This window comes from Taudactylus pleione, unplaced genomic scaffold (genome assembly GCF_031769625.1).
Source record: "Taudactylus pleione unplaced genomic scaffold, aTauple2 ptg000116l, whole genome shotgun sequence".
Lineage (NCBI taxonomy): Eukaryota > Metazoa > Chordata > Amphibia > Anura > Myobatrachidae > Taudactylus > Taudactylus pleione.
In genome coordinates this window covers 5,874,108-5,900,908 of record NW_028284518.1, presented here as the reverse complement: position 1 = coordinate 5,900,908, position 26,801 = coordinate 5,874,108, and the positions used below count along the sequence as shown (strand labels likewise).

The 26,801-nt window shown below is 45.2% G+C and overlaps 1 protein-coding gene across 4 annotated transcripts in view; it reads left to right on the top strand.

The window, feature by feature from the left end:
* Positions 1-26,801, top strand: part of SYCP2L (synaptonemal complex protein 2 like) — a 314,762-nt gene that overhangs the window by 127,500 nt on the left and 160,461 nt on the right. For all 4 annotated transcript variants that reach the window (XM_088471654.1, XM_088471653.1, XM_088471652.1 and 1 more), the window contains exons 12-13: positions 11,017-11,062; positions 17,703-17,795. In XM_088471654.1, coding sequence (XP_088327780.1) covers positions 11,017-11,062; positions 17,703-17,795 — 139 coding nt within the window. The remainder of the gene's footprint in view (positions 1-11,016; positions 11,063-17,702; positions 17,796-26,801) is intronic.

Below are 26,801 nucleotides of genomic sequence, written 5' to 3'. Positions count from 1 at the left end.
TTGTTGCTGCCGAGGGGCATTAGGCCCTGCCAGGTTCTTGTAGTGAGGGAAGTCACTTGTGAAGTTAGTGCCCCGACAGGGCTAGGATTTATGTTTGTTTTCTTTATGATTATTTCTGACATTGTACTGTTTCCCAGCTGCTGTGTGTGTAAGGAAGGAGTGGGACCCCCTAACCGAACTGTGTCACAATATGGTGGAGAATGCGGGCAACCACACACACTGAAGTTGCAGCGAGAGGAAAACTTTCTGTTTAAAAATTAAAGGGACAGACACCCAATTGGTGAGTGTGGAAATAACACTGTGTCCTTGGAGTCCCATAGAGGAGGCGTCAGCCAATGCTCAGAGAGGCAAGGTTCAGCTTCCAACCTACACCCAGGACAAAATGGAGGACATTATTAAAGCCTTGCTCCAAGCTACAGCAGCTCAGCAGGAGACAAACAAACTTCAGCAGGAAGCTACCTGGGCTCAGCAGGAATCCACCAGGGTGGAACTGTTGGCCTTGGAGACAGCCCAGAGGCAACAACAGGTCGCCGTCGAGGAAACACGCCAGGCCTTAGCCGAAAACAGCAAGGCCTTAGCGGAAAACAGCCGGGCCATAAAAGAGGTGGTACAGCACCTGGTCGCCCAGCCCAGAGATGTTACTACTGGTCCTCCCACCACCACTCACTCCGTACGAGCCAGTCACTTCCTCCAAAAGATGACTTCGGGCGATGATGTGGAGGCCTACCTCACCGCGTTTGAAAGAACGGCCGAAAGGGAGAGTTGGCCCAAGGAGCAGTGGGCAAGTCTGGTGGCACCTTTTCTGTCTGGGGAGCCACAAAAGGCCTATTTCGACTTATGCCTGGCTGATGCCAAGGACTATAAAAAACTAAAACAGGAGATCCTAACTCGCTTGGGAGTCACCACCTTTGTTCGTGCCCAACGGGTCCACCGCTGGGAGTTCCATATGGACAAGCCTCCACGTTCACAGATGCATGACCTCGTCCATCTGTCCTCAAAATGGCTACAGCCCGAGACGCTGACGGGACCACAGATCGTGGAAAGGGTCGTGATGGACCGGTACCTGCGATCATTACCTGTGACTCTGCGCAAGTGGGTGAGCCATGCAGACCCTAAGTCCGCGGACCAGTTGGTCGAGCTGGTGGAGACGTACGTGGCGGCTGAGGAGCTGATGAGTATGCCCCACCGAGCCCCGATGGCGCACCGGCGAACTCCCACAGACACTGGTAAGACTGTTCCAGGGGAGAAGGGTGCTGGGTGGTGGAATGTACCTAAGACTGAGGGTGTAGAACCTGGAGACAGGCCTGCCAGGCCAGGAAGGTTCTTGCCCCGTAAACGATTAGACATTAATATGACTCAGTGTTTCCGATGTGGTGGCTTCGGCCATATTGCCGCTAATTGTTCACTTACAACTGAACCTATGCAATGTGATACTGCTCATGTCTATCGCAGGGGGTCTCTCTTTGCACAGACAGCCTGTACGGCTGACGGGCAGGCTGAGACTGATAAGCACATGTGTGTACTCACTGTAGATGGCAACCGAGTAGAGGCACTGTTAGACTCTGGTAGCTTGGTGACACTTATAAAAGCTGAGCTGGTGAACCCCTTGCGGCGTGAGGGGAAAACTGTTGGTGTGACCTGCATACATGGGGATACTCGATATTATGTTGCTGCCGAGGTGAACATCGAGACTCCATGTGGTTCTGCTATAGTTTCTGTGGGTTTGATGTACGATGCAATATTGGGGAGAGACTTTGCTCACTTCTGGAAGTTGTGGGAAAGCCGTTTTGTTCCAGAAGTGAACAACCCCGATCCATTTGAGAAGGTTGTCGATGTAGTGGAGGAGGGAGTTTCTTCTGAGTCAGAGTTATTCCCTTTTTCTACTATGATTGGCGAACTAGAGAATGCGGAGCGTGACGGTGGCCCGCCAACTGATGTACCTCCCATTGAGGTGGGAAGTGTTGTTGGGCCAGTTGATCGTCTGCCTGATTTAGAGGTCAGAAGAGAGGTCTTTGCCGTGGAGCAGTTGAATGACCCTACTTTGGTAAAAGCCAGGGAGAATGTAAAAGTAGTTGATGGTAAACCCGTAGACCCTGATAGTCCTTTGTCCTATCCACACATGGCAATGTGTCAGGATTTGTTATATCAGGTGACTAAGAAGGGGGAAGATATTGTGGAACAACTAATAGTTCCCAATGCCTACAGAAGAACAGTGTTGGATCTGGCCCATGGTCATATAACGGCAGGCCATCTAGGGGTAGAGAAAACCACTGAGCGAATAATGCAGAGGTTTTTCTGGCCCGGGCTTCATAAAGAGGTGTCTGACTTTTGCGGATCCTGCCCTGAGTGTCAGTATCATGCTCCCAGGCCACATTTTAAGGGTCCACTAGTTCCATTGCCTATTATAGAGGTGCCATTTGAAAGAATAGCGATGGATTTGGTTGGACCCTTGATGAAGTCTGCCAGGGACACCAGTATATTCTGGTCATAATGGATTACGCTACCAGGTACCCGGAAGCGATCCCGTTGCGCATTACGTCAAGACCATTGCCAGAGAGCTAGTTCATGTCTTTAGCAGGCTGGGTATACCTAAGGAGATACTAACTGACCAGGGTACACCGTTTATGTCCAAAGTCATGAAAGAGTTATGTCGCCTGTTCAAAATTGAACAGTTAAGAACTTCGGTTTATCACCCCCAAACCGATAGGCTGGTCGAGAGGTTTAACAAGGCGTTAAAACACATGCTTAGGAAAGTTGTCGACAAGGATGGTAGGGATTGGGATTACTTATTGCCGTATTTATTGTTGGCCATAAGAGAAGTTCCCCAGTCCTCCACCGGGTTTTCACCCTTCGACTTGTTGTATGGGAGACACCCAAGGGGGTTACTAGACATTGCCAAGCAGGACATTGCCAAAGAGACATGGGAGGGGCAGTCTAGTCCTTACAAAACGGTGATTGAGTATGTTTCTCAAATGCAGGAGAGAATTGCTGCGGTAGTGCCGATAGTGAGAGAGCACCTGGAACAGGCTCAACAGGCACAGCAGAGGGTATACAACCGCAATGCTCGGTTACGCAGCTTTGCTCCTGGGGACAGAGTGTTAGTGTTGGTTCCCACTGTGGAAAATAAACTTTTGGCTAAATGGCAAGGGCCCTTTGAAATCTTAGAAAGAGTGGGACAGGTCAATTACAAAGTTTACCAGCCGGGGAAAAGAAAGCCGGAACAGATATACCATATAAATCTGTTAAAGCCCTGGAAAGATAGAGCGGTACTGTCGGCCGTCCGAGCCCCTCCAGTAAATCCAGGGCCCTTAGTTCCTGAAGTGACAGTGGCAAAAACCCTGTCGGTGATTCAACAACAAGAGGTCAAGGAGTTTCTGATCAGAAATAGGGTGCTGTTCTCTGACGTACTTGGGAAAACCTCGGTCATTAAACATGACATCATCACTGACCCAGGGGTTAAAGTTAATCTAAAGCCCTATAGGTTACCAGAAGCACAAAGAGAATCGGTGTCGAAAGAAATTAAAAATATGCTAGAGTTAGGGGTTATTGAAGAATCACATAGTGAATGATCAAGTCCCATTGTGTTGATTCCAAAGCCCGACAGGAGTGTGCGTTTCTGCAATGACTTCCGAAAGTTGAACAATGTTTCAAAATTCGATGCCTACCCGATGCCAAGAGTGGATGAACTGATTGAGAGACTAGGGACGGCAAGGTATTTAACCACTCTTGACCTAACCAAAGGGTATTGGCAAGTACCGTTAACCAAGAGCGCCAAACAAAAGACAGCTTTTTCAGCACCAGAGGGCTTGTTTCAGTACAAGATGTTGCCCTTCGGGCTACATGGGGCACCTGCTACCTTCCAAAGAATGATGGACAGGATTCTAAGGCCCCATAGACGGTATGCGGCTGCTTATCTGGATGACGTGGTCGTTCATAGTCCTGATTGGCAGTCTCACTTACCCAGGGTACAGGCAGTGTTGGACTCCATCTATAAGGCAGGTTTGACAGCCAACCCCAAAAAGTGTTGTCTAGGCATGGAGGAAGTAAAATATCTGGGATACACCATTGGCAGAGGCCTGATAAAGCCTCAGCTCAATAAGGTTGATGCCATACAAAACTGGCCACGGCCTCTGAGCAAGAAGCAGGTGAGAGCCTTCTTGGGAATTACGGGGTACTACAGGAGGTTTATACCCAACTTTGCCACCATGGCAGTCCCACTGACTGACCTGACCAAAGGCAAACAAAAAGTCATGGTAGAATGGAGTTCTGAAGCAGAAAAAGCTTTTCAGGAGTTGAAAGTAGCGTTGTGTTCCCAACCAGTCCTGATGACTCCTAATTTTGACAGGGAATTCATAGTACAAACCGATGCATCAGAAGTAGGTATAGGAGCGTTCCTGTCCCAGAACAAGGAGGGTGAGGAACACCCTATTTTCTATCTAAGTAGAAAGTTGAATGTGCATATGAGAAACTATGCCGCAGTGGAGAAGGAGGCGTTGGCCATAAAGTGGGCGTTAGAGGCTCTCAGGTACTACTTGGTTGGAAGAAAGTTCAAATTGATCACTGATCATGCCCCTTTGAAGTGGATGTCCGAAAATAAGGACAGTAATGCGAGAATTACGAGATGGTTCTTGGCGTTACAAACTTTTAAGTTTTCAGTGGAACACAGGCCAGGAAGCCAGCTGGTCAATGCTGACGCATTGTCACGCATTCATTGTTTGGGGGCTTCAGTTGTTCCGCCCCATAGGTCGAAACAAAGGAGGGGGATATGTGATAGGATCACTGGTAAAGTGGTCTGTGGCAGGTACATTTGTCCCAGATTCCTGTCTTATGTGTTTTAAACCCCCAGGAGAAAGTCTGCAGTGTAGCAGGCTTGAGTCTCTGCTTTTTGAAAAGCCGGTTTGGGACCTGGGGGTTGCGGGTGAGAGGAGAGGGAGGGCTCCACCCACGGCCGCTCCAGGTTTTGGGCCTTGCAGCCTGGTAACAGGCTTGTTAGGGTTTCCACCTGAGAGTGGCCAATATAAGCCTAGTGTGTTTAGGGCTGTGTGTCTCGCCTGGGAGAGCAGGCAGGGAGTTTGCTCAGAGACACTTGAAAACCCATTTGAAAGTGCTGTGCTTTGCTGTGCTTTTGTTGCTGGCGAGGGCATTAGGCCCTGCCAGGTTCTTGTAGTGAGGGAAGTCACTTGTGAAGTTAGTGCCCCGACAGGGCTAGGATTTATGTTTGTTTTCTTTATGATTATTTCTGACAGTGTACAATAAAGACTGGCGCCGACCAGCTTGTACTCGAATCCAGTCTGGCGTACTGTTTCCCAGCTGCTGTGTGTGTAAGGAAGGAGTCCTCTACCCAGGAGAGGGACCCCCTAACCGGACTGTGTCACAATATATAATATTATAGAAGAAGCAGACAAGCCGGCACTCCATATCAATGTATCATTTACTTGCCCAGGTGCCATTCAGGGTCCATGTTCCAAGCCCATAAATCAAGTAAGAGCTGCACTCACAGGTCATGTACTAGAAAATCAGAGAGTGACGAAAACTAACCCCCCCTAAGCGCTAACAGTGCCCGGATTACCTTCGTTCGTGAAACCGTCTGTCTAGTTTCCGGCGTCGGATGTGTAATTGTGGATGTTTTACCATGGTCGCCATCCCGGCCCGCGGCTCACGTCACCATCCTGCGCCATGATGAACGCTGGGGTGAAAGTGTGTAGCTGTGGTATATAAGGTATGTCATTTTATATTGCATTTATTCTTGACAAAGGTTGAATAAACCGAAATGTTGAATAGACACTTCTGTGATTTCCTGGTACATGACCTGATTTAGTAGTCTGCAGGGTGCTGATTTACTGTACTGTAGTATTGTGGGGTTTTTTGTTGTACACTCCCCTCATTGATACAGTATGTATGCTTCTACATGTGTTTGTCTCATTCTGTACCATGCTGTTTTTTCTTTATTATGCCATTCAATTCTAATTCATGTCACTGGATTTTAGGTTCATTCTGGTTTGAATGTACCCTGTATGCTGTTTGTATTTTTTCTTTTTGTCTTATTTTCTTCCCTTGTTCTCTTGAAAATGTAATACAAATTCCTTAAGTAAGAAAAAAAATGGATCTCCAAATTGAGGGACTGTTCCAGTAACAAAATGTTATCTCCGCTAGCTTAAAGTCTAATAGGGGTATTCAATATGAAACGTTAACTTCACTGCCGAAGTTTACGTTTCATAGCGGAGTTTTTTTGTGCGTTAAATTATCGGGCGCGCTCCCGCGTATCCCCGTATTCAATTTGAAATCGTCGAAAACGGGAACCTCCGAAGTTGGATTTGCGTAAAGTTACGATTTTTTTCCATAAAAAATTTATAAGACCCCCCTAAAGTTGTAAAATCATGGGAGATCACTATGGGTACCCCCGTTTTAGCCTTTAAATGAAAGTCGGGGATTTAAATAGCCGCAACAGGTGTTTTTTTGCCGACATTGAAGAAGTGTTGCAGAAGAGCACTTAGGTTATTTTTTTCGTTTCTTTAAGTGGTCCCATCAAATTTGGGGTACATGAAAATGGGTACTAGCATATTTTTAAGTCCCTAAAGTAAGTTTTTAAAAATTCTGCATTTGTGCACCTGCCGCTATAATTCTATTCTTCAAAACACCTGCCGCATACTTGCAGAATAGACCTGAACCTATTTCCCTATTGTTAAACAATTTTTTCCCTTTTTTTTTTTTTCACCCCAATTTTGAAATAAATTTTTGGGGTGTCCCTATTTTTTTTAAACCCAAATTTATTTGTTTAAGGGTGTCCCGATTTTTTTGTAGGACATTTTTTTGTAGGACATTTCCTTTTAAGGGGACATTCCCAAAACTACAGGCTATTTTTTATAAGCCTACACCCCCAAACCCCTATTCTGCTTTTTTTTTCACTTGCTATAGTGCTTAGAAAAATTATCCCTGTTTTAAAAAAAAAATGACCCTTGAGCCCATTTAAGGAAAAAAAACGGAATTTTCGGGAAATATGCCTGGGCCCCCCGAAAGATGTCCTGACATGGGGTATCACTATGGGTAACCCCGTTTTTGCCTGCTTAAGAAAGTCGGGTTTTTAAATAGCTTTGCAAGGTGTTTTTCCCTGCCGCGGCTATTAGAAACCCTGACTTCCTTCAGGAGTTAAAATTGGGGGTACCCATAGTGATCCCCCATGTCTAGACATCATTAGGGGGGTCCCTAGAATATTTTCCGAAAATTCCCGTTTTTGTTAACCTTTAAAAAAATTTAGAAAAAAAAATGACATAAGGTCCCCCTCCAAAAGCCAAACCAGCCCCAGGCTAGCCAGCCAGTGGTGGTTTCTAAAAACCCACGTGGGTGAGTCAGCCCATGTGGGAACTGTCAGTTGCCGGAGCCAATCAGCGGGCGCTCTACAGTGAGCACTGCCGCTGATGGGACTGCAATGCCCCGTGAAGTCCCAGCAGCGGCCATTCGGGAGCTTTGTGTATGTGTGACAACGACACACATATACATAGCTTGTAGCGTGGATCGGGTAACACGTTTTTTTGTTTTAAAACACCCATGGATTACTGCGGAGACCAGTGCTGGATGTAGGTGAGTATGAAATCTTTCTTGCACATTTTTTAACAGGTTAACAAAAACTGGAATTTTCGGGAAATATTCTAGGGACCCCCCTAATGATGTCTAGACATGGGGGATCACTATGGGTACCCCATTTTTAACTCCTGAAGGAAGTCGGGCTTTCTAATAGCCGCGACTTTGAAGAAAGTGGTGCAGAAGAGCATTTAGAATTTTTTTGGGGGAAAAATAACTGCCCAGCAAATTTGGGGTACTTGAAAATGGGGGTCAGCATATTTTAAAGTTGCTAAACAGGCTTGAAAAAATCGTGAAAAACCCACTTGCGCAAGGAGCTGCAATGAAAAAAACACCTGGGGCATACTTGGGAACCCCCCCAGAGTCAAGTTTGCTATTTTTTAAATTTGTTCCCCAACATTTTTTTTTTTGGCCCCCAAATTCAAAGTGCTTTTTTTGGGGTGTCCCGATTTTTTTTTTTTTTTTGACACAGATCGTTTCAAGGGGTCATTCTGAAGGGTGCAGGCTATTTTTTTTAAGCCTGCACCCCTAAACCCCAATTCTGCACTTTTTTTCGACACCTATTCAATGGTGAAAACTTATCCCCGTTTTTTAACTTCGACTTTTCAAAAATGCGTTAAGTCTTTGATATTGAATACAGTGTAAAAGTAAAACCTGCGATAATGACGTCATAATTGCGATATTAACGCAAAAACGATGTTATCGCACCCATATTGAATACCCCTGTGTGTTCCTTGCTGATTCTGTTATTCAAACTATGATTATGGTTAGAAAGCTGCTTTCATCAGCCATAAAGGATCACAGGGATTGGGGATGTACAAATAAGGGTACAAATATAAAGGTTTTACTACTTATTCCTTTAAGCTACAGTACTCGGGATTGAGGCTAAATTCATTAAAGGTTCAATACTGTCAGTATTTCTGAGAGGATGGGTTTTAATTCCTGACATACAGTACTTATCCTTTTTATTTCACGTTCAGCCTCTGCACAGTACAGTATATGCCTCAGGTGATGTTGTGGGATCTATGCATTCGTCTTGTCTACAGTACAAAAATCTTTATGATCGGTGGATCTAAAGTTTGTTTGCTGGAAAATTAGCACTACTTTTGGTAATTTCTACCGTTATACAGCCAATATAAATATGTCACTAACTCCAAGGATGTTTCATTTGGATGGTTTGCAGGCTACTATTTCAGAGCGCTCCCATGTCCACACTATTCTAGTGTCCCCCAATGGATGTATGAGACAATTGTTTTTTAATGCTGATGTTAAAAAATGTTTTCTCGTAGTCCATTGGGGAACACTGGGCCATCTGCTGGTGTTCTTGGTAAGTTAGTTTTTATCTTTTCTTTGCCCTCTCACTTCTTCCTACCTCTCCTGCTCTGGGGCTGTGTTAGTGAACTAACTGAGGCATCCCAGCTGCAGAGATATAGAGGGGAAGGAGCCAAGATATATTCCGTTTTTTTTATTTTCCAAAAGTGCCAAGCTTCTGCCAGCCCCTCTATACCCCATTGTGCCGGTATCTTCAAATGGACTTTGAGAAAATAATTTAACTTAAGTACAAAAATCTTATTTTTTTTCTTGCAGGTTGTTAGTCTAGTGCAATTATTGAATAAAATTGTGCTCTCATATATAGCAACCAACAAGAGTTTTATTGTAGTTATACAGATGTTTCCTCACACATCATCTAGCCTCAATAGTCATGTGGCACAAGATGCCTTGCATGAGTGTGCCGCCGAGTACCGTTCAAATCTGCTTGCACCAAGCGCCTCTTGCGCCCGAAAAATGCGACTTAGTCGGAATGCAATGTGACTAAGATGCGCCAGGAGACTACATTAAATTCATTTGATATGCAATTATTTTTGCATATGATATTTGTGTGCGAATCTGGAAACAAAGCGGAACTTGGCGTGGAGAATAGCCGGAGCCGCTGCATTGCAGCATTTCGTATACACATTCAGACTCAGTCACACACAGATGTACAAGTGTCACATATCAGATAATCAGTGCCGTCCACTGGTGCATCTTAGTCTGGCGATAAAGACACTCGGCAAAAGCACAGTTGCTCGGGACCTGGCATGCCGAGAGGGCTGTTTACTGTGACTGCTGCAATAGTGTATGAAGACACATAGTTTAGAAAAGTTTAGTGTAGTTTAGAAAATAATGGCTAATATCTGATTGGCCTTTCTGAGCCATAATACACTTGTACACATTGCACCATTCCAGTGGTCATTTATTGCATTGCGAAACTTGCACAATATTTTTTGGACCTTGGTTTAAAAAAAATGCAATTACTTTTTACACTTTGAGGTATATTTATTAAAGTGCGCGTGTTTAGAAGTGGAGATGTTGCCCATAGCAACATCAGATTCTAGTTATTATCTTCTAGAACAGGCATGTCAAGCTCAAAATACCAAGTGGGACGAATATTCAAGGTCTGTGGGCCGCAACAAAAAAAAAAGTCTTATGCAATTTTAAAGGGTTTATTATTAATAAAAACCAATGCAGTGCTCCTTATGCAATGCCCCATGAATTTGTGCCCATTAAGCAATGCTCCAGTAATGTCTCTAGTAGTACCCCTTATGTAGTGCCCCTTATGCAGGGCCCCCAGTAATGCCTCTTATACAAAGCCCCCAGTAATGCCCCTTATGCAGAGCCCCCTGTAATGACCCAAGCAGTGCTCCTTTTGCAGAGCCCCCAGTAATGCCCCTTATGTTGTGCCCCCTCCCAGTATAGAACAAGCCACACTCACCTGTGCAGTATTTACCTGTCTTCACAATGGCCGCTGGGCACCGCTCGAGTCCACGCCATCTTCACTCCCACCGTCCCACGTAGACACTGCCACTGACTGGATCTAACCAAATCCAGAGTGGCAGGCGCAGGCTCCTCTCATCACGGGTGACGTCCTGACGTCACCCGCGTGCTGCATCACTAGCAGAGGCTTCTGATCACTTCTGAGACCAGTGTTGCCAGCTTTAAATAAAGTAAACACTGCCCGATCGGAGCTGAGCTCCGATCGTGGCAGGGGTGTTGGCCGCATATTATATATGTGGGCCCACACTATCGGGCCTTATAAATTGTTTATTTTGGCTGCATGTTTGACGTGTGTTCTAGAAGGTGCTGGATGAATGTTAAGTAGAATTTTATTGGTTGCTAAAAATCTCCACTTCTAAAAACCTGCACTTTAGTTAATATACCCCATTACTTGCCTCTTACGCTGAATGTGCAATCCGATATATTCCGTTGCTTTAAACAGTGTAGACATTAGACAGATGGATCACAAAAGTTTACTTAGTAAGACTTTGTGCACATTAATCCAGTAAACTAGCAGCATTTTGTTAGGAGCATAAAATGACCTATATTTCAATAATGTTTGGTTAATCTGGCAACATACATAAAGTTGTTATAATACCTTTATCATATATCTCTTTCTTTTAGGGTCTACACATTTCCCTGTAGTCATATTTATACTGATGTGAAAGAGGTAATTTAATGTAATTGTTGTTTTAAGATGTGATGCAGTAAATAGCTCAGGTATTCTATAATGGTGAATATTTCACAATTTAGTGCAATATATATTTTGTGCAAGGTATAACTACAGGGGTCCCAGGATTGCCAGCTGCAAATTATTCCAAAAATTTGCAATCTATTACCACATTCACTTAATTTACCAGCAGCAATGTTTGTAGGCTGTTTAGATGTAGGCTTTCTGTCACGCATGACTTGGTGCTATATTAATAATACAAACCTGCATGCTATCCACAGGCAACAAAATACAACTTCCCTGTGGGAAATTATATTTCTCCTTCCTCCAGTAGGGGGCACAGGGATGACACTGGGGTATAGCCTGGAGAGGAGAGTCTGGGCACCAAACAGTTAATTAAAATTACCCACAAGCCCAGCCTCCTGGACCTCAGTTTTGAGTTTAGTGGCAAGGCAGGAGCTGGGCACCATTTTCAGGGGGCACTGTATTAGATGGTGTCCCCCTCCCCCCCCGAGTTTTATTTATTTTAATAGTTTTTCTTACGAGTGGTCCGTGTAAGGCGTCCTATAAGACTCCCCCACTGCCTCTCCACCACCCCAGTGCCAGGGCCGCATCACTGACAACTGCGTAAGTGACTTCGGCTGCGTACTCCTCACACTGGAGCCGCAGCCGGCGATTCCATGAGACAAGGCACAGGGGGCCGCAGCTTATTACTGCCGGTGTGGAGTCCATCGGCGGTACTGGGTAGTGGGGGCTCCCGGTCTCCTGCGCCGCCCATTACACCACCAATTATTGTGCAGCAGGGGACTGCTTACTAACAGCCACAGGCATTAATTCTAGGGGTCCGCCCAAACGGGGGAGGGTGGCGCTCTTCTCACAGAGACAGCAAGCCCCAGCAGGATCCTCCCCTCTCTACTTGTGCCTGTGTGATTGCTGTTATCTCTGGTCACTGGGGGACATCCCTGAGTATAGCTTTCAGTATATATACATTTATACTTAACACTTTTGGACCATTTTTACTACCTCCATTATCCCTTTACTTTGGGTGTATGGAGATTTCTGCGATAATATCAATGTCCAGAAATAAATCTCCCAAGGAGGTGGGTACTGCAGTGATGCGCACTTGTTAAAAATGTGTTGTCATCGTCTCTCTTCAGGACCCGAAGCCTTTGTGTCAGTTGCTTTATGGCCTTTAACTCTGACATTGAGACGTCTTCCATCCCAAGGGAGGCGATGTCTCCTGTAGACGTAGAGGCTCTTATCAGAGCACTTACTGTAAGTCTATTCTTCTAGTGTAGGAATCAGAGCAGCCTCCCAGATCCAAGGCACCTGTTTTTAAGAGGCAAATGAAAAACAGTTACAGAATGTTTGTCTTCAGCTCAGCTAGAAGACCTCCTAGCGGAGGCGTGGACTCACCCTACTAGGCACTTTCAAATTTCCAAACGCATTGCTACCTTTTACTCTTTCCCAGCAGCGGAGAGGGCTAAGTGGGAGTCTCCTCCTCCCTTGGATACCCATATTACTTGTCTTATTAGGTTAGCCCTCTTTCCTATCCCTAACAAGGCATCTCTTGAAGATCCTACGAATAGGAAGCTGGAAAATTTCTTAAAAATCCATTTGTTAATGCGAGTGCTCTGGCTCATCCAGCCCTTCAATCGGCTTGGGTGGTTTAAACGATACGCCGCTGGGCAGATGCTTTGGAGGATGAACTCTCCTCGGGTACGCACAGAGGTTACCTGGTGTTCTTTGTTGCGCATGTTTGAGAGGCAGGTTCTTATCTCTCCAAAGTGGCCATAGATTCAGGTATTTTGACTTCTAATGTATCGGTTTCTGCAATTGCAGCCAGAAGAGCTCTCTGATTGTGCACCTGGAAAGCCGACACAGAATCCAAGAAGGCTTTGGAAGCCCTTCCCCTTTAGAGAGACGTTCTGTTCGGTCCGGAATTGGACAAAATAGCCACCACGCTAGCAGCGTCTGATTGTCACGACCAGGGGTTCCTTACCGGTAAGTCCGCGGTCTTTACCCGTTAGGGCGCTCTGGCGTGTGCCTGCCGGCGGCGGTGCTGCAGTATGGAGATTGGCATGGGTTGCATCTGGTGGTTTCTTGTTGGTAGGCCGTGCCAGAACGGGAGTGTTGCGCAGCGTTTTCACGCTGCGGTTCTATGGGCGCCACCATCTTGCATTGGGCCATGTGATCTAGGGGACCAATCCCCTAAAGGTCAGCTGTTCTGTCCGGCCAATCGCACTCTGCTGTTGGGGATTTAGGGGAGTTCACAGCTCCCTTACTTTGCCAGTGCAACGTGTATCAGCCGAGTCTGTTCACATTTATCTGAGCTCCTCTACGCTGCTGACTTTGGTTCTGCCTAGCTCCCTGCCAGTTTGAGGTAGCCTCAGAATTCCCAGCACCTACCAGCAACTCATCCTCCTGCTATTGTTGTATTCCCACTCACCAGCCAGATTACCTTCTTACCACATCGACCCCTGTCTACAGTTTGTTTCCCTCTGGACATACCTAAACATTATCGCTCCACTCCTGTTAGCTTCATTCCGGATTTTATTTGTTGCTGGACTTATTATTTGACTCTGACCCATCTTCACTTTTGCCCTGGACTTGGTTCTTTCATGTCAACCTTCCATTCATTAAACAACCCAAGTTTTTCTACAGTTCTGATTCTATGTCCCCTCCTGTATCCACCCCGGGTCCACAAGAAAACCAACCCCTGACACTGCTTTCTTACCGTCTGTTGCTACTCCCAGACCTAGGACTGTAGTCTCTCGTTCCTTTCGCCTGTAGGGCCAGAGGTCAGCCATTTCCCAGAAGGCAGGGTACGGTCTGTAAAAGCTCCAAACCCAGAGTTAAACAACCCTGGTCCACTAGATGTCCAGTTGCCAAGCCTGCGGACAAGCCTGCCACATAATGGGGTGGGCCTCCTCCCAGGGGCCCTCGGAGTGGGAGGCCGACTTCTTCACTGTTCGGCAGTGTGGATGAAGACCCCGATAGACCCTTTAGACAGAAACGTCATGTCTCGGGGCTACTCTCTCACATTTCAGCAGTGTCCATCTTCCCGGTTCTTTTCCACCGGCCTACCTTCAAAGCCAGAAAAGGCAGAAGCTCTCAAGGAGTCTATTTGCTCTCTCAGGAGTCATTATTCCTGTTCCTCCGTCCCAGAGAGGGTTAGGCTTTTAAGCCAATCTATTTCTGGTACAGAAGCCAGACTGCTCTTTTCGACCAATCCTCAATTTAAAGCACTTGAACAAGTTCCTCCAGGTTCCCAAATTCTGCATGGAGTCCCTTTTGGTCCATCATTCTAGCCTTGGAACTGGGGGACTCTATGGCATTGTTGGATATCCAGGATGCCTATTTGCATATCCCAATACGAGCCAATTCTCAACATTTCTTCAGGTTTGCAGTACAAAACTGCCATTATCAGTTTCAGGTGTTACCCTTTGGTCTGTCCACGGCCCCACATGTGTTCACAAAGGTCATTGCTGTAATGACAGCACATCTTCACCGCAAGGGCGTCAGAATCTTACCTTACCTGGACAACTTACTTCTGGCCCAGTCATCGACAGTTCTCAGGGATCACATCCAACTGACAGTGGAGCTTCTGCAGTCACATGGATGAATAATCCACCTGGTAGCCTTGTTGGATTCCATAGCTCAGAGAGTGTTCCTCCCTCTGGAACACATCCTGACCTTACAAGCCAGCGTCGGGTATCCATACACTTGTGCATGCAGATTCTGGGGTCTTTGGTCTCAATGTTCGACATGGTTGAATATGGTCAATTCCACTCTCTGCCTCTGCAGCTGGTCATTTTAAAGCGATGGATCAAGTCTCGCCCTAACCACGGGAGGTACGTCTCTCCCTACTTTGGTACCTCCAGCGCTCACATCTGGACAAGGGCTGCCCCTTTTGGATCCAGGACTGAGTCCTACTCACCACAGATGCAAGCCTTCAGGGGGGTGGTAACCTGTCACCTAACCTTTCAGGGTTGTTGGATGCATCAGAAGAGCCAGATTTCCATCAACATCCTGGAACTTCGTGTTGTGTACAGGGCTCTGTGTCGAGCACTGCGCCTCCTTCAGGGACTTCCAGTAAAGGTACAATCGGACAATGCAACCGCGGTGGCTTACATCAACCACCAGGGCGGCACTCGCAGTCAAGGAGCCATGCAGAAAGTCAGCCAAATTCTTTGTGTGTGGAGCATCATCTTCCAGCACTGTCTGCAGTCTTCATCCCGGGAGTTCAGAATTGAACGTCAGGACGTCCATGCAGGCGAGTGGACACTGCATCCAGACGTTTTCCAACAACTAGTCTGCCGGACATAGACATGATGACGTCTCTTCAGAATTATCAACTGCTGAAATACTTATCCCGCACCAGGGATTCAGAACTTTTTTCTGATAGATGCCTTTGACAGTTCCTTGGACATTCCATCTGATTTATACTTTCCTTCCAATTTCAATGATTCCGTGAGTTCTCCGCAAGTTCAAACTGGAGGGAGGCTTGTTGATCCTGGTGGCGCCGGATTTGCCTCTGCGTGTTTGGTACGCAGATCTGCTGGACCTCTCCATAGATGAACCACTGCGTCTTCCTCTGTGGCCGGATCTTCTGTCTTGGGGTCCGTGTTTCCATCCGGAACTGACCTGTCTCGCTTTGACGGGGTGTCTCTAGAGTAGAGATGGACAAAGAGCTGCCCCCAGCTGTTGTAGAACTACACATCCCAGCATGCTCTGCTTCAGTTTATTGCAAGGCATGCTGGGATTTGTAGTTCAACAACAGCTGGAGGGCCGCTTATTGCCCACCCCTACTCTTGATACAGCCATCCTAAGAGCGAAGGGATTCTCCAAGAGGATGTTTCGGACTATGCTGCGGGCTCGGAAACCTTCATCGGCACGTACCAATCACGGGTTTGGCGTACCTATTTTTCTTGGTGTACAACTAGGGGTTTTAACCACCCACCGCTTTCCGCCTTTCCAGGATCCTTTCCTTTCTGCAGACAGGGCTGGATTTGGCCCTTTGGCTCTCGTCCTTGAAGGTCCAGTTTTTGGCCTTGTCTGTTCTCTTCCACAGGCAGATAGCACTTTTTTTGCAGTGAGTTCTCCATGTTCAGCCACCATTCGTGGCTCCTTGGGACCTGTCTCTGGTTCTCAGAGCCCTCCCGTGGGCTACTTTTGAGGCGTTTCAAACTGCTGATTTGCTTTGGCTCACATGAAAAACTGTTGTTTTTTTTTCAGCCATCGCGTTGGCCCAGAGGGTGTCTGATTTAAGCATTCCATTGTGTCGATTCCCGTTCCTAGCTTTCCATTCCATCAAGGCTGTGCTGCGTTCTCGTCTGAGCTACCTTGCCAAGGTGGTATCCCGCTTGCACATAAATCAGGAAATTGTGGTACCTGCTTTCCAAACTACGGATTCTTCTTAGCCAGATGCTTCCTTGGATGTGGTAAGGGCTCTCCGGCTTTGTCGAAAAGGACCAGAGATATTCGCAAGTCTGATTCTCTTGTTCGTCTTGTATTACTTTCAGAAGAAAGGCTGGTCGGCTACTAAACAGACCTTGGCCCGCTGGTTAGCCTTCCTACCCCTGCCGTGGTGACTGCTCATTCCACCCGATAAGTGTGGACTTCTTGGGCATCGCGTTGTGGGGCTTTTGCGGAACAGCTTTGTGAAGCTGCCACGTGGTCGCCTGCTCATACTTTTAATCCGTTTTTTTGTCTTTGATACTCTTGCGTCCTCGGACACTGCCTTCGGGCGTTCTGTGCTCAATTCTGGTCGGGAGCTTCCACGCCCATAGGGTGCAGCTTTTGGACATCCCAGTGTCATCCATGTGCCCCTTAGTGGTGGAAGAAGAAAAGAAGACTCATGTTGCTTATCTGTTAAGATTAATGTTTTGACTCCATAGCGCGCCCCCCCTGATGCACCTGACTGCCGGGGTGTGTACCTTAGAGACCTTTTCGGCTCTACTTCCCATGGTTGTATGGTTCTATGTGTGTGCCGGACTTCCTTCTCCCCTGCCTCGCTCTTGCTGTGGGTTTGCAAACGAAACTGAAGTACAATGGCTGGGGCAGGGTTATAGAGGAGAGGAGCCTGGACTTGTGGGTAATGTTTAGTGCTCAGACTCTCCTCTCCAGACTATACCCCAGTGTCATCCCTGTGCCCCCTATGGAGTCAAAGAAAGAGACTTAACAGGTAAGAAACATAAGTGTCTCCTTTTTTTGGCCTCTGCAGTGTGGCATAAGACAAAGACCTTAATCATTGTACTAGATCAGGCATGACCAACCTTTAGCTCTCCAGCTGTTGTGAAACTATAAGTCCCAGTACACTGATCAGCTGGCAGAGCATGCTGGGACTTGTAGCTGGAGAGCCAAATGTTGTCCAGCCTGCACTAGATGTTTTGGATCTGCTTTGGGTTTGTAAACTTACTGTAATGACTTTGTTTCATAAAGAGAGATTTCCATAACAAAATAAACCAGATGCTCCATTGGCATTGCTTTTCAATATGATCAATGTTTATTTCGTAAAGTTCAATGCTGTGACTGATGCTATCCTGCTGTTAGAATGTAACTTGCTTATTTTTTACTTTAATTTTAGATCATGTACATATTGTTACTTAGGTGATTTTTCCCTTTTGGCTTGTTTTAGTTGGTACAACCTCAGGATGAATATCTTGAATACTTCTGGATTGATTTTAATGTTGTCACTGATTGTGTTTCCTTCTACGTTCAAAATACAGAGGTGAGCATTGCCAGTAAAACATTTCTAGCTATTGTTTTAGCAATATTTTACATCAAAATGTAATTTGTGCTAAAGCTTTAACAAAGCCCAGGGAAGTTGATATGGAAATTCCAATACAACCGGGATGCTCTCATTGCAGATAGTCTCCATCATTGTTATGTTGATTTACTGTTACTCCCTTGGCTTGGGTACTCTGGGGCACATGCCTCAATCCTTGTGATCAGTGACTTCAATACAATGAAAGTGTTCACTGCAAAACGGCTTAGGGGTTTATGTTTCAAGCAGTGAAAAGCGTGGAGAAGTGAACCAGTAAAGACGTTGCCAATAGCAACCAATCCACTTTGAAGTAATATTTATCAAGTACAGTCTATAAAATAATAGGTATGAGCTGATTGGTTGCAACTTCTTCACTGGTCCACTTCTCCATGCTTTTCACTGCTTGATACATAAAGCCCTTAATCTAGTATTCAACTCCTCATGGAGTAGATGTTGCTGCAGCCAGCAGTAAGTGAATCTTCATGTTATGCCCAATTCCACCATTAAATCGCTAAAGATGACCTCAAATGATTTGTAATGATAAAGGTTGGTTTTCCTTCTCCGCAAATTCTGCCCATATTACACCAGTGGTTCTCAACTCCAGTCCTCAAGTGCCACCGAGAGGTCATGTTTTATGGATTTCATTAATCATAAACAGTTACTTACTCTGATTTGCTGGGTCAGTAATGATCCCACCTGCTTCCATAGACAGAAATACTCAAAACATGACCTGTTGTAGTGTTCATTCTAGCACCCTGCACCTGTCACAAGCCATAAAGTTGCTCTTTCCTGCCTGAAGTGTCATTCTCTGTTCTTGGGCTTCTAGCACTCTCTGGTCTGTATCCAGTAGTTTGTTGCATTAGCTGAGTGTGCTAAAAGCACCAGAGCGCAGAGCGACATTCCAGGCAGGAAGGAGGAACTGCATAGGTTGTGACAGGTGCAGGGTGCTGGAATGAACACTATGGGGTTACTTTACTAAAGTCAGAGTTTTTAGAAATGGAGATGTTGCCCATAGCCACCAATTAGATTCTACTTAACATTTAACTAGCACCATCTAGAAGATAATAGCTAGAATCTGATTGGTTGCTATGGGCAAAATCACCACTTCTATAAACTCACTTTAGTAAATTTACCTGTTGGGAAACCTTGACAGCTGAGGCTGGTAACCACAGCATTACACCTTTCATTTGGTATCTCTGAAGTGGCATATTTTGTTGCTTTTTAGAAGGTGTTGCCCCCACCACTAAAATCCATGCATCAATGCTCCATAGTAATACTTAATATTGCTACATGTTGCATGATCCATCTCTATTTGATGTAGAGGACAGCATCATAGCTGCATTACAGAGGCTGCAGTTTGCTATTATAGCTAAGTTGTCACAATTAACAAGAAAAGCTATTATAACAATAGTAAAAAGCAGTGTGGGCTTCAGAGGTGGGGCTGCAGCACAGTCCAGAATTCAAATAGGGGAGCCACACCAACTGCCACCCCAAACATGGCCACACATCACTAGCTGGGACTCACTGGCAGTTGGTGGGCTCCCCTATTTGAATTATGGACCACCTCTGGAGCCCCCACTGGTAAAAAGGCAAGTGAAGTTGGGGTGTGGTATGACATATCAATAATATAATGTTGACATGGTCTGAAAGTCGACATCGGCATAATGTTGACCTGTTTATTATGTCATCACTAGGACTGTCAACAGTCACAATGTTGACAATCCTATTTTAGCCTAACCATAAGTTCATATGTTAACATTCTGAACTTTTCGACATCATAGTGTTAACATTTTGAAAATCTGACTATATCCCGTAAAGTAGTGTCTAGTGTTTGGAGGTCATTAGATTTATCAAAAGTAAATACATTGAATAAACAAAATGATTTTCCAAAACTATGAGGCAAGCGGAACCATACCAAGCGCTAGTAAAAGTGGTTGTAAGGTAAGCATAGAAACAATGTTTTTTTCATATCCATTTTCACACATTTTGCTAATGTTAAAGATACTAGTAAAATGCATATAGCTGCAGATGGTATCCATCCTGGTCTATTACATCACGTTTTAAGCCAGGGCTTGACAAATTTTTCTAAAATCTAGGAGCCAGGATGAAAGTGTAGGAGCCAGATCACCGTTCCCCTTCCCTCCCCAAAAAAAGAAATTTACAGGAGTGAGTGAGGAGCACAGCTCTGTGTGTTATGCAACTGCTATACACACTATACTAGTCCACAAAATGGTCACAGTTGAATAGATACAGTAAAATGGAGGCCTCCTCACTGCTCTGCACAGCTCCCCTGCTCCACCCCCCACCCTCCGCTAATAACGAACCACATTTCTCATAAAATAATGATGCCAGAAAGTACAACAAAACCTCTCTCCCCTCGTGGTCACACCACTATCCCTCTGAAGCCGCTCCGCAATCCCTGGTCACGCATAGACCCTATTACCGGAGGGCTATATGCAGCTGGAGATAGGAGACAGCACACAGCCAGGATGTACAGGAGGATCAGTGGAGGGTGGAGTAGACAGCAGGGATCAGAGCAGGTCAAGATGGAGAGGAGTCGTCAGTGCAGGCCAGGACGGACACAGGCACAGCAGTCACCACAGGCGACACTCAGCACATGCACTCCAGTGCATGATATGAACACCACAATACTAGAAGCACAAATCTCTGCCGTAGCTGATGAGGATCTGCTTCCTCCCTCACTGCAAAATCTGGTAGCCATGGCGACCTGGCCCCCGGGATTTGTCGAGCCCTGCTTTAAGCAAATATTGTAATAGTCATCCTGCTAAGCTGGTAGAACACACAAGCAGAGGGAGAACATGTAAGCTCCACACCGTTATGGCCATGATAAGAATCAAACCCAAGACCTCAGTGATGTAGCCTTAAATCATACTCACAGAAAACTGTTTTATTTTGGTTAATGAGTGTCGTCTTGTTTTTATTTAAAAAAAAAAAATGACACATGATCTGCCATTAATGAATATATAAATATGAAATATTGTTCATTAAGAGGCTATATACACCAGAAAAATTTAATTTTCTTCTTTTAAATTTTCTTAAGAAAATTGCAGCATATTCAAAAAACTAAATAAAATAGAGATCATTTACCATTAGATCATTTTTATGTAATGAAAGGTAATTTGCTAACAGCAAAATGTCTTACTTGCAAAGCGATGTGAATAGGACGCACAAGCCGCTTCTGCTGAGTAAAATATGCGGCATGCCTATATTCTGTGTGCGACCGCGTGTTTATCTGTATGCGAAATGCTACGTTAGTGTCACAGCCACTGACACTTTAACGTAGCATTTCGCATGCATATATAACCACAGTCGCACACAAAATATAGGCATGCCGCATATTTCAATCTACAGAATCTGCTTGTGCATCCTATTCACATCGCACAGACTCATTTGAAGATAAAAAGCCGCATACAAAGACACTTGGCTCTATCGAGTTGCGGAGCGCTTACGCGTTATGTTAAACGCGACTTGTATCTCACAAGTAAGATGTATGTGGACACATCTATATCTGTATGTTCAACCAGTAGTAGAAAAAAAAAAATTTACACACAAAAACTCTAGTGCGGCACTCAGGACTAAGAAAACATTTAAAGAATATTCAACATTACCAAGTGTTACAGCGTTTCAATCATTTATATGATTTTCGTCAGGTAAAATCATAACATTTTCTTAATCTTGAGTGCCGCACTAGAGTTTTTGTATATATGTATTGAACAGTGGACTTGATAACCAGCATCAAACAGTGCTTAAAATAAATATAATATAAGAATAACCTTATGTCCAATAAGGTATCATGTGCAAGATATTTAAAGTGTCAGTGTTAGAAAGGTGTCTACAGTCTGAAAATGCTGATGAAGTTATAAATGCCTTCAAGTGAGAACCAAGCCAAGTATGTAAAGTGCATCAAGTGTCTGTGCAATAAAGTGTGTCCAAAATGAGGTTACTGGTGTCAAAGAAGGGGTTAAAACCTAATAAAATGTTTAATTTATCACATAGATCAGCTGATGTGGGCGCATGTAAAAACAATCTATGCAAATTTAAAATCACTTTATAGCTCATCTATTAGGTACCAACAACAATGCAAGTAATTTAAAGTTAGAAGTTAAAAATACATTTATTTAAACTAATTCATAGACAAAAACAAGTCACATCAAAATATAGAGTTATGTTAGATATACCTAATAACTCCCTTTTCTTCGAGGTCCACAGAGATACCATGGGGGATATTATGGTTGGAAGACCAAGCAACAAACAGTTAAAGCTTTGGCTCCCAGAATGCACTGGGTCCTTCTCCATATATTCCCTGCCCCTAGCCATAGGACTTCAGTTTAGTTAACAAGCCTAAAGGCAGGAGAAAGAAGAGGAGAAGGAAGAACAATCTTACAGAAAAGATGAGCGAATCTGTGACCGAAGGGCAATCACCCGATGAAGCCAGGTGCGTCAGGGTGGGTGCCCTGTGGACCTCGAAGAAAAGGAGTTATCTAGCTAAGTCTACCATAACTTTAATTTTATTCTTCTGGGTCCATAGGGATCCACAATGATACCATGGGGATGTCCAAACGCAGTTCCCCTAGGGTGGTGGACGCTCCTGAACAGAAAGGAGAACTCATCGCCTAAAGGAAACCCCCTGGGAGGCAAAAGTGTCAAACGCATAAAACCTAAGAAAAGTGTGGACAGAAGACCACGTGGCAGCCTTGTACAATTGTTCAGCAGAGGCACCACAAATTAATGCCCACGATGGCCCTACAGACCGAGTAGAATATGTTGTCACTGTGCTTGGGACAGGAAGATCACACCTGTGTGTACACCTGAGAGATAGTCATGTGTAGCCATCTCATCAGAGTCTGCTTATTAGCTGGCCATCCTCGTTTGTGAAAACCATATAATACAAAAATAGAGCGTGATTTTCTGACAGAATTTATACGCTCCACATAAATACGGAGAGCACGAACTACATCCAGGGGAGGCTTCACCTACAGAAAGGTCTGGAGCCTGAAAAGCTGTAACAACAATTTCTTCATTTACATGAAAACAGGACACTACCTTAGGAAGGTAACCCTCCCTTCTACGAAGAACAGCTTTATCCTGGTGATAAATAAAAAATGGGGAGCGTCAAGAGAGCGCTGCCCATCCGAGACTCTGCGAGCTGAAGATATAGCAAGAAGAAAAAAAGTGTAGATTTGGTTGACAGCAAAGACAGAGTCTAAAGCGTTCAAACACTTGTAACCCCTTAAGAACCAAAGACAAATCCCACGGTGCTACCAGTGGAACAAAGGAAGGCTGACCTCGCAGAATTCTTTGGAAAAAATATCTAACATCTGGTAATGAAGCAATCGTCTTCTGGAACCAGACTGACAGTGCAGAAACCTGCACTCTCAAAGTGGCCAGGCGTAGACCACTGTCTAGCCCTGCTTGCAGAAAAGCCAGTATGCTGGAAATCCTGAACACCTTAGGATCATATTCCTTATGGAAACACCATTGACCAAAAGAATGCCAACCTCTGTAATAGATGCGGGCAGAAGCAGGCTTCCTTGCCCTAAACATCATTTGAATTACAGAACTGGAAAAACCTTTTGCTCTTAGGATGGAAGATTCTAGAGCCACGCCATCAAAAAACACACTAGATAAATTTGGATGTTGGCAAGGACCCTGCGTTAGTAGATTCTGCCGAAGAGGATAATGAGTCTATGGACAGACTCTGGATGTCGGTGAACGAATGATGTCTGGGCCAAGCCGGAGCCACCACTATTACCATTCTGCCTTCCTGTTTGAATTTTCTGAGAACTCTTAGGAGTAGAGAAATCTGAGTCACTAGATACGCCAGCTTGAAGTCCCATCTTACTGCCATTGCATCCAGGAATGCTGCTGATGGGTTTCTGGACCATACTTAGGGACCTTGTGGTTGTGGCGTGATGCCATGAAATCTATCTCTGGCAGACCCCATTTGTTTACCAGGAGCTGAAACACTCCCGGATGGAGAGACCATTCTCCGGCATCTATGTCCTGGCGACTTAGAAAGTCTACTTTCCAATTTAGCACTCCCGGTATGAATATTGCCGAGATGGCCGAAAGACGACATTCTGCCCAAATCAGAACCTTTGTCACTTCTTTCATGTCTGCATAACTTCTTGTGCCTTCCTGATGATTGAGGTAGGCCACTGTAGTCGCATTGTTGGACTGGATCTGGACCGGCCTGCCCTGGAGCAGGTCCTGTGCCTTGATCAGCGCTCTGTATACTGTTCTCCATCCCAGAATGTTTATTGTCCATCTTCCCCAGAACAGGTGCCCTTTGTTTAGATGATCCTTTCTCAGCCACCACAGGAGGGAGTGAGAAACCTCTGGAGTGAGAAGGATCCTCTGAGACATTGAAAGATGATGCTGTCCGTTCCACCTGGAGAAAATCCATCTTTGTAGGGGCCTGGAATGTAACTGGGCATATTCCACCATGTTGAAGGTGGATACCATGGACCCCAGGGCCTGTATTGCTGATTCCCTCTGATTTTGCAGCAATTTGCGCACCCGCAATTGTAAAGCGAAAACCTGTCTACTGGTAGAAATATTCTTTGTGCCAGGGAACTAGTAGCACCCTCAGATATACCATTTTGTTGGAGAAAGGGAAGACTTTTTCCAATTACTTATCCAGCCCTGCTCCTGTAGACAGGCAGTGGTCAGCTGCAGATGATGTTTCAAAACCTTTGTAGACTGTCAATATCAGGAGGTCATCCAAGTATGGCGTATACCGACGACTCCTGAAATGAGCAGTCATGACTCCCATTATCTTGGTAAACACCCGAGGGCCTGTGGACAGACCAAAAGGCATTGGTAATGTTGCTGACGAACAGAAAAACTCAGAAACCCTTGGTGGATAGTGCAGTAGGTACATGCAGATATGCATCCTCTATGTCCTGGGTACTATGAAATCTCCAGGTTCCATTGCCAGCATAATTGACCATAGGGTCTCCATACAGATCTCGGGCACATGATGAACCTGTTGAGAGATTTCGGATTCAGAATAGAGCGATACCCATTTAGCTTCTGAATAAAAAAAAAACTCTGAGTAATAACTCCTTCCTTGTTTGTACAACTCCCGGTTCCTTTAGCTAACAACCTTCTGAGGAGGAACCCTTTAGGAAGGTGTCACATAAAAATCCCCAGTAGGGAGGTGGATTTCCCACCTAATGCACTCTCCTTGTGGGAGAGTGTAAAAAGACACTAGTCTTTTTGGAATCTGGAACAGTCTACTTGGAGTGTTCCATGCTTCCCCCTTAAGCTCAGTGAGCTGTTCAGATTGAGGGAATCCAGCCTAAATTACCTTCTGGTGTCTGAACACCAGGTTTATTAGTATTTAGGAGCCGGTACTTCATCTTCTATAACCGCCTCTGCTAGAGAGGAACATCCACTGATGAATGATGATGCTCCTCTCCCAGATAGGCCCAGAGGGATAAACCTGTGTATTCTCTGCCTCCTCAAATGATATATCAGAATCTGAAAGCAGGGTGGACTGAAAGGATGGTGCAGTCAATCTATACGCTTAGGCGGTTGATGCCTTATTCGCCTGTAACATCTGCAGATAGGTAGATGCTAAAAACCAGATTCTGAACTGAGTGGACATAACCCTCCAGAAAGGATGTATGGGAATAGGAAAATTAGCAGGCTGTAATCATTGAGGGTAATCCAAAGTGGGAGGCAGTGTGGGGGCTGATAAACTGTCCACTAACTGCATCATAATCTGAGACCAGGAGGACATTCAAGGTGACCCCTGAACAGATGCTGGCGAGGTGGATTGTTGTGGTGTATAATAATCAAACCATAGTCCATCCTGTATGAAATCCTGAGAGGCCAACTGCACAGGATTTGCTTGAAACCAGCACAGGGACAACAGGCTCATGTTTACCCTTGTCCTGAGACATGGGAAATACTTACAAGTAACTTACAAGACGATAGGGCCCCGGCTGGTGTAGTAAGGATGCGGACAATCCCGGGTCCTTACAGTAGCGGCTTCTGGTGTGTCTCTGATACCAGAAGCAAGGATTGCCACGCCCAATTCCCCGTAAGCAAGGAATCGCTTTACCTGACATCTCCTAGCATCCGGTGCAGTCTAGGTCGCAGCATCGCTGCTAGCTAAGTAGCCGCCGAAGTCACCAGCACAATCACTGATGTTGCGGCCCGGCAGAGGTAGATGGAGTCGCAGTACGTGCGTCTTAATACAGACGCTTGGTACTGCCAACTCAAAGAACTTAAAATAAAGTAAAAGCTTAGGACTGCCTGAGCAGTCCCCTGTTACGAAAAGTGCGTCTAAATCCTGCCACACCAAACAACAAACTGAAGTCCTATGGCTAGGGGTGGGGTATATATGGAGAAGGACCCAGGGCATTCTGGGAGCCAAAGCTTTAACTGTTTGGTGCCTGGTCTTCCCACTATAATATCATCCATGGTATCCTTGTGGAGCCCGAAGAAGAAATAATTTTAAAAACACTGGCAGCCTAATTTGTATGCTCAAAGAATTTTATAAAATCTTTTCATAAAAAATGCAAAGATAAAAACAAAGTTCTGCGTGCAAGGTGCTTACCTTATCAGAGTATGAGGTAGGTTCATGATGTATATACAGATGTGTCTACATACATCTATCCATACGCTCAAAGTCGCGCTACACATAACGTGGGAGCTCTGTGTGACTCTGTAGCGCCGAGCATCTTTTAGTGCGACTTTTTACCTACAAATGTCTTCATCGCATAGCGATGCAAATAGGTAGCACCAGCATCTTTTGCTGATTAAAATGATATGCAGCATGCCTATGTTCTGTGTGCGACTGCTGCTGTATATACATGCGAAACGCTGCGTACAGTGTTAAAGCCGCTGACACTGTAATGTAGCGTTTTGCATGCAGATACAGTCGCACTCGCTTAGAGAATAGAGGCATGCTGCATATGTGCGAATAAGATGCATTTC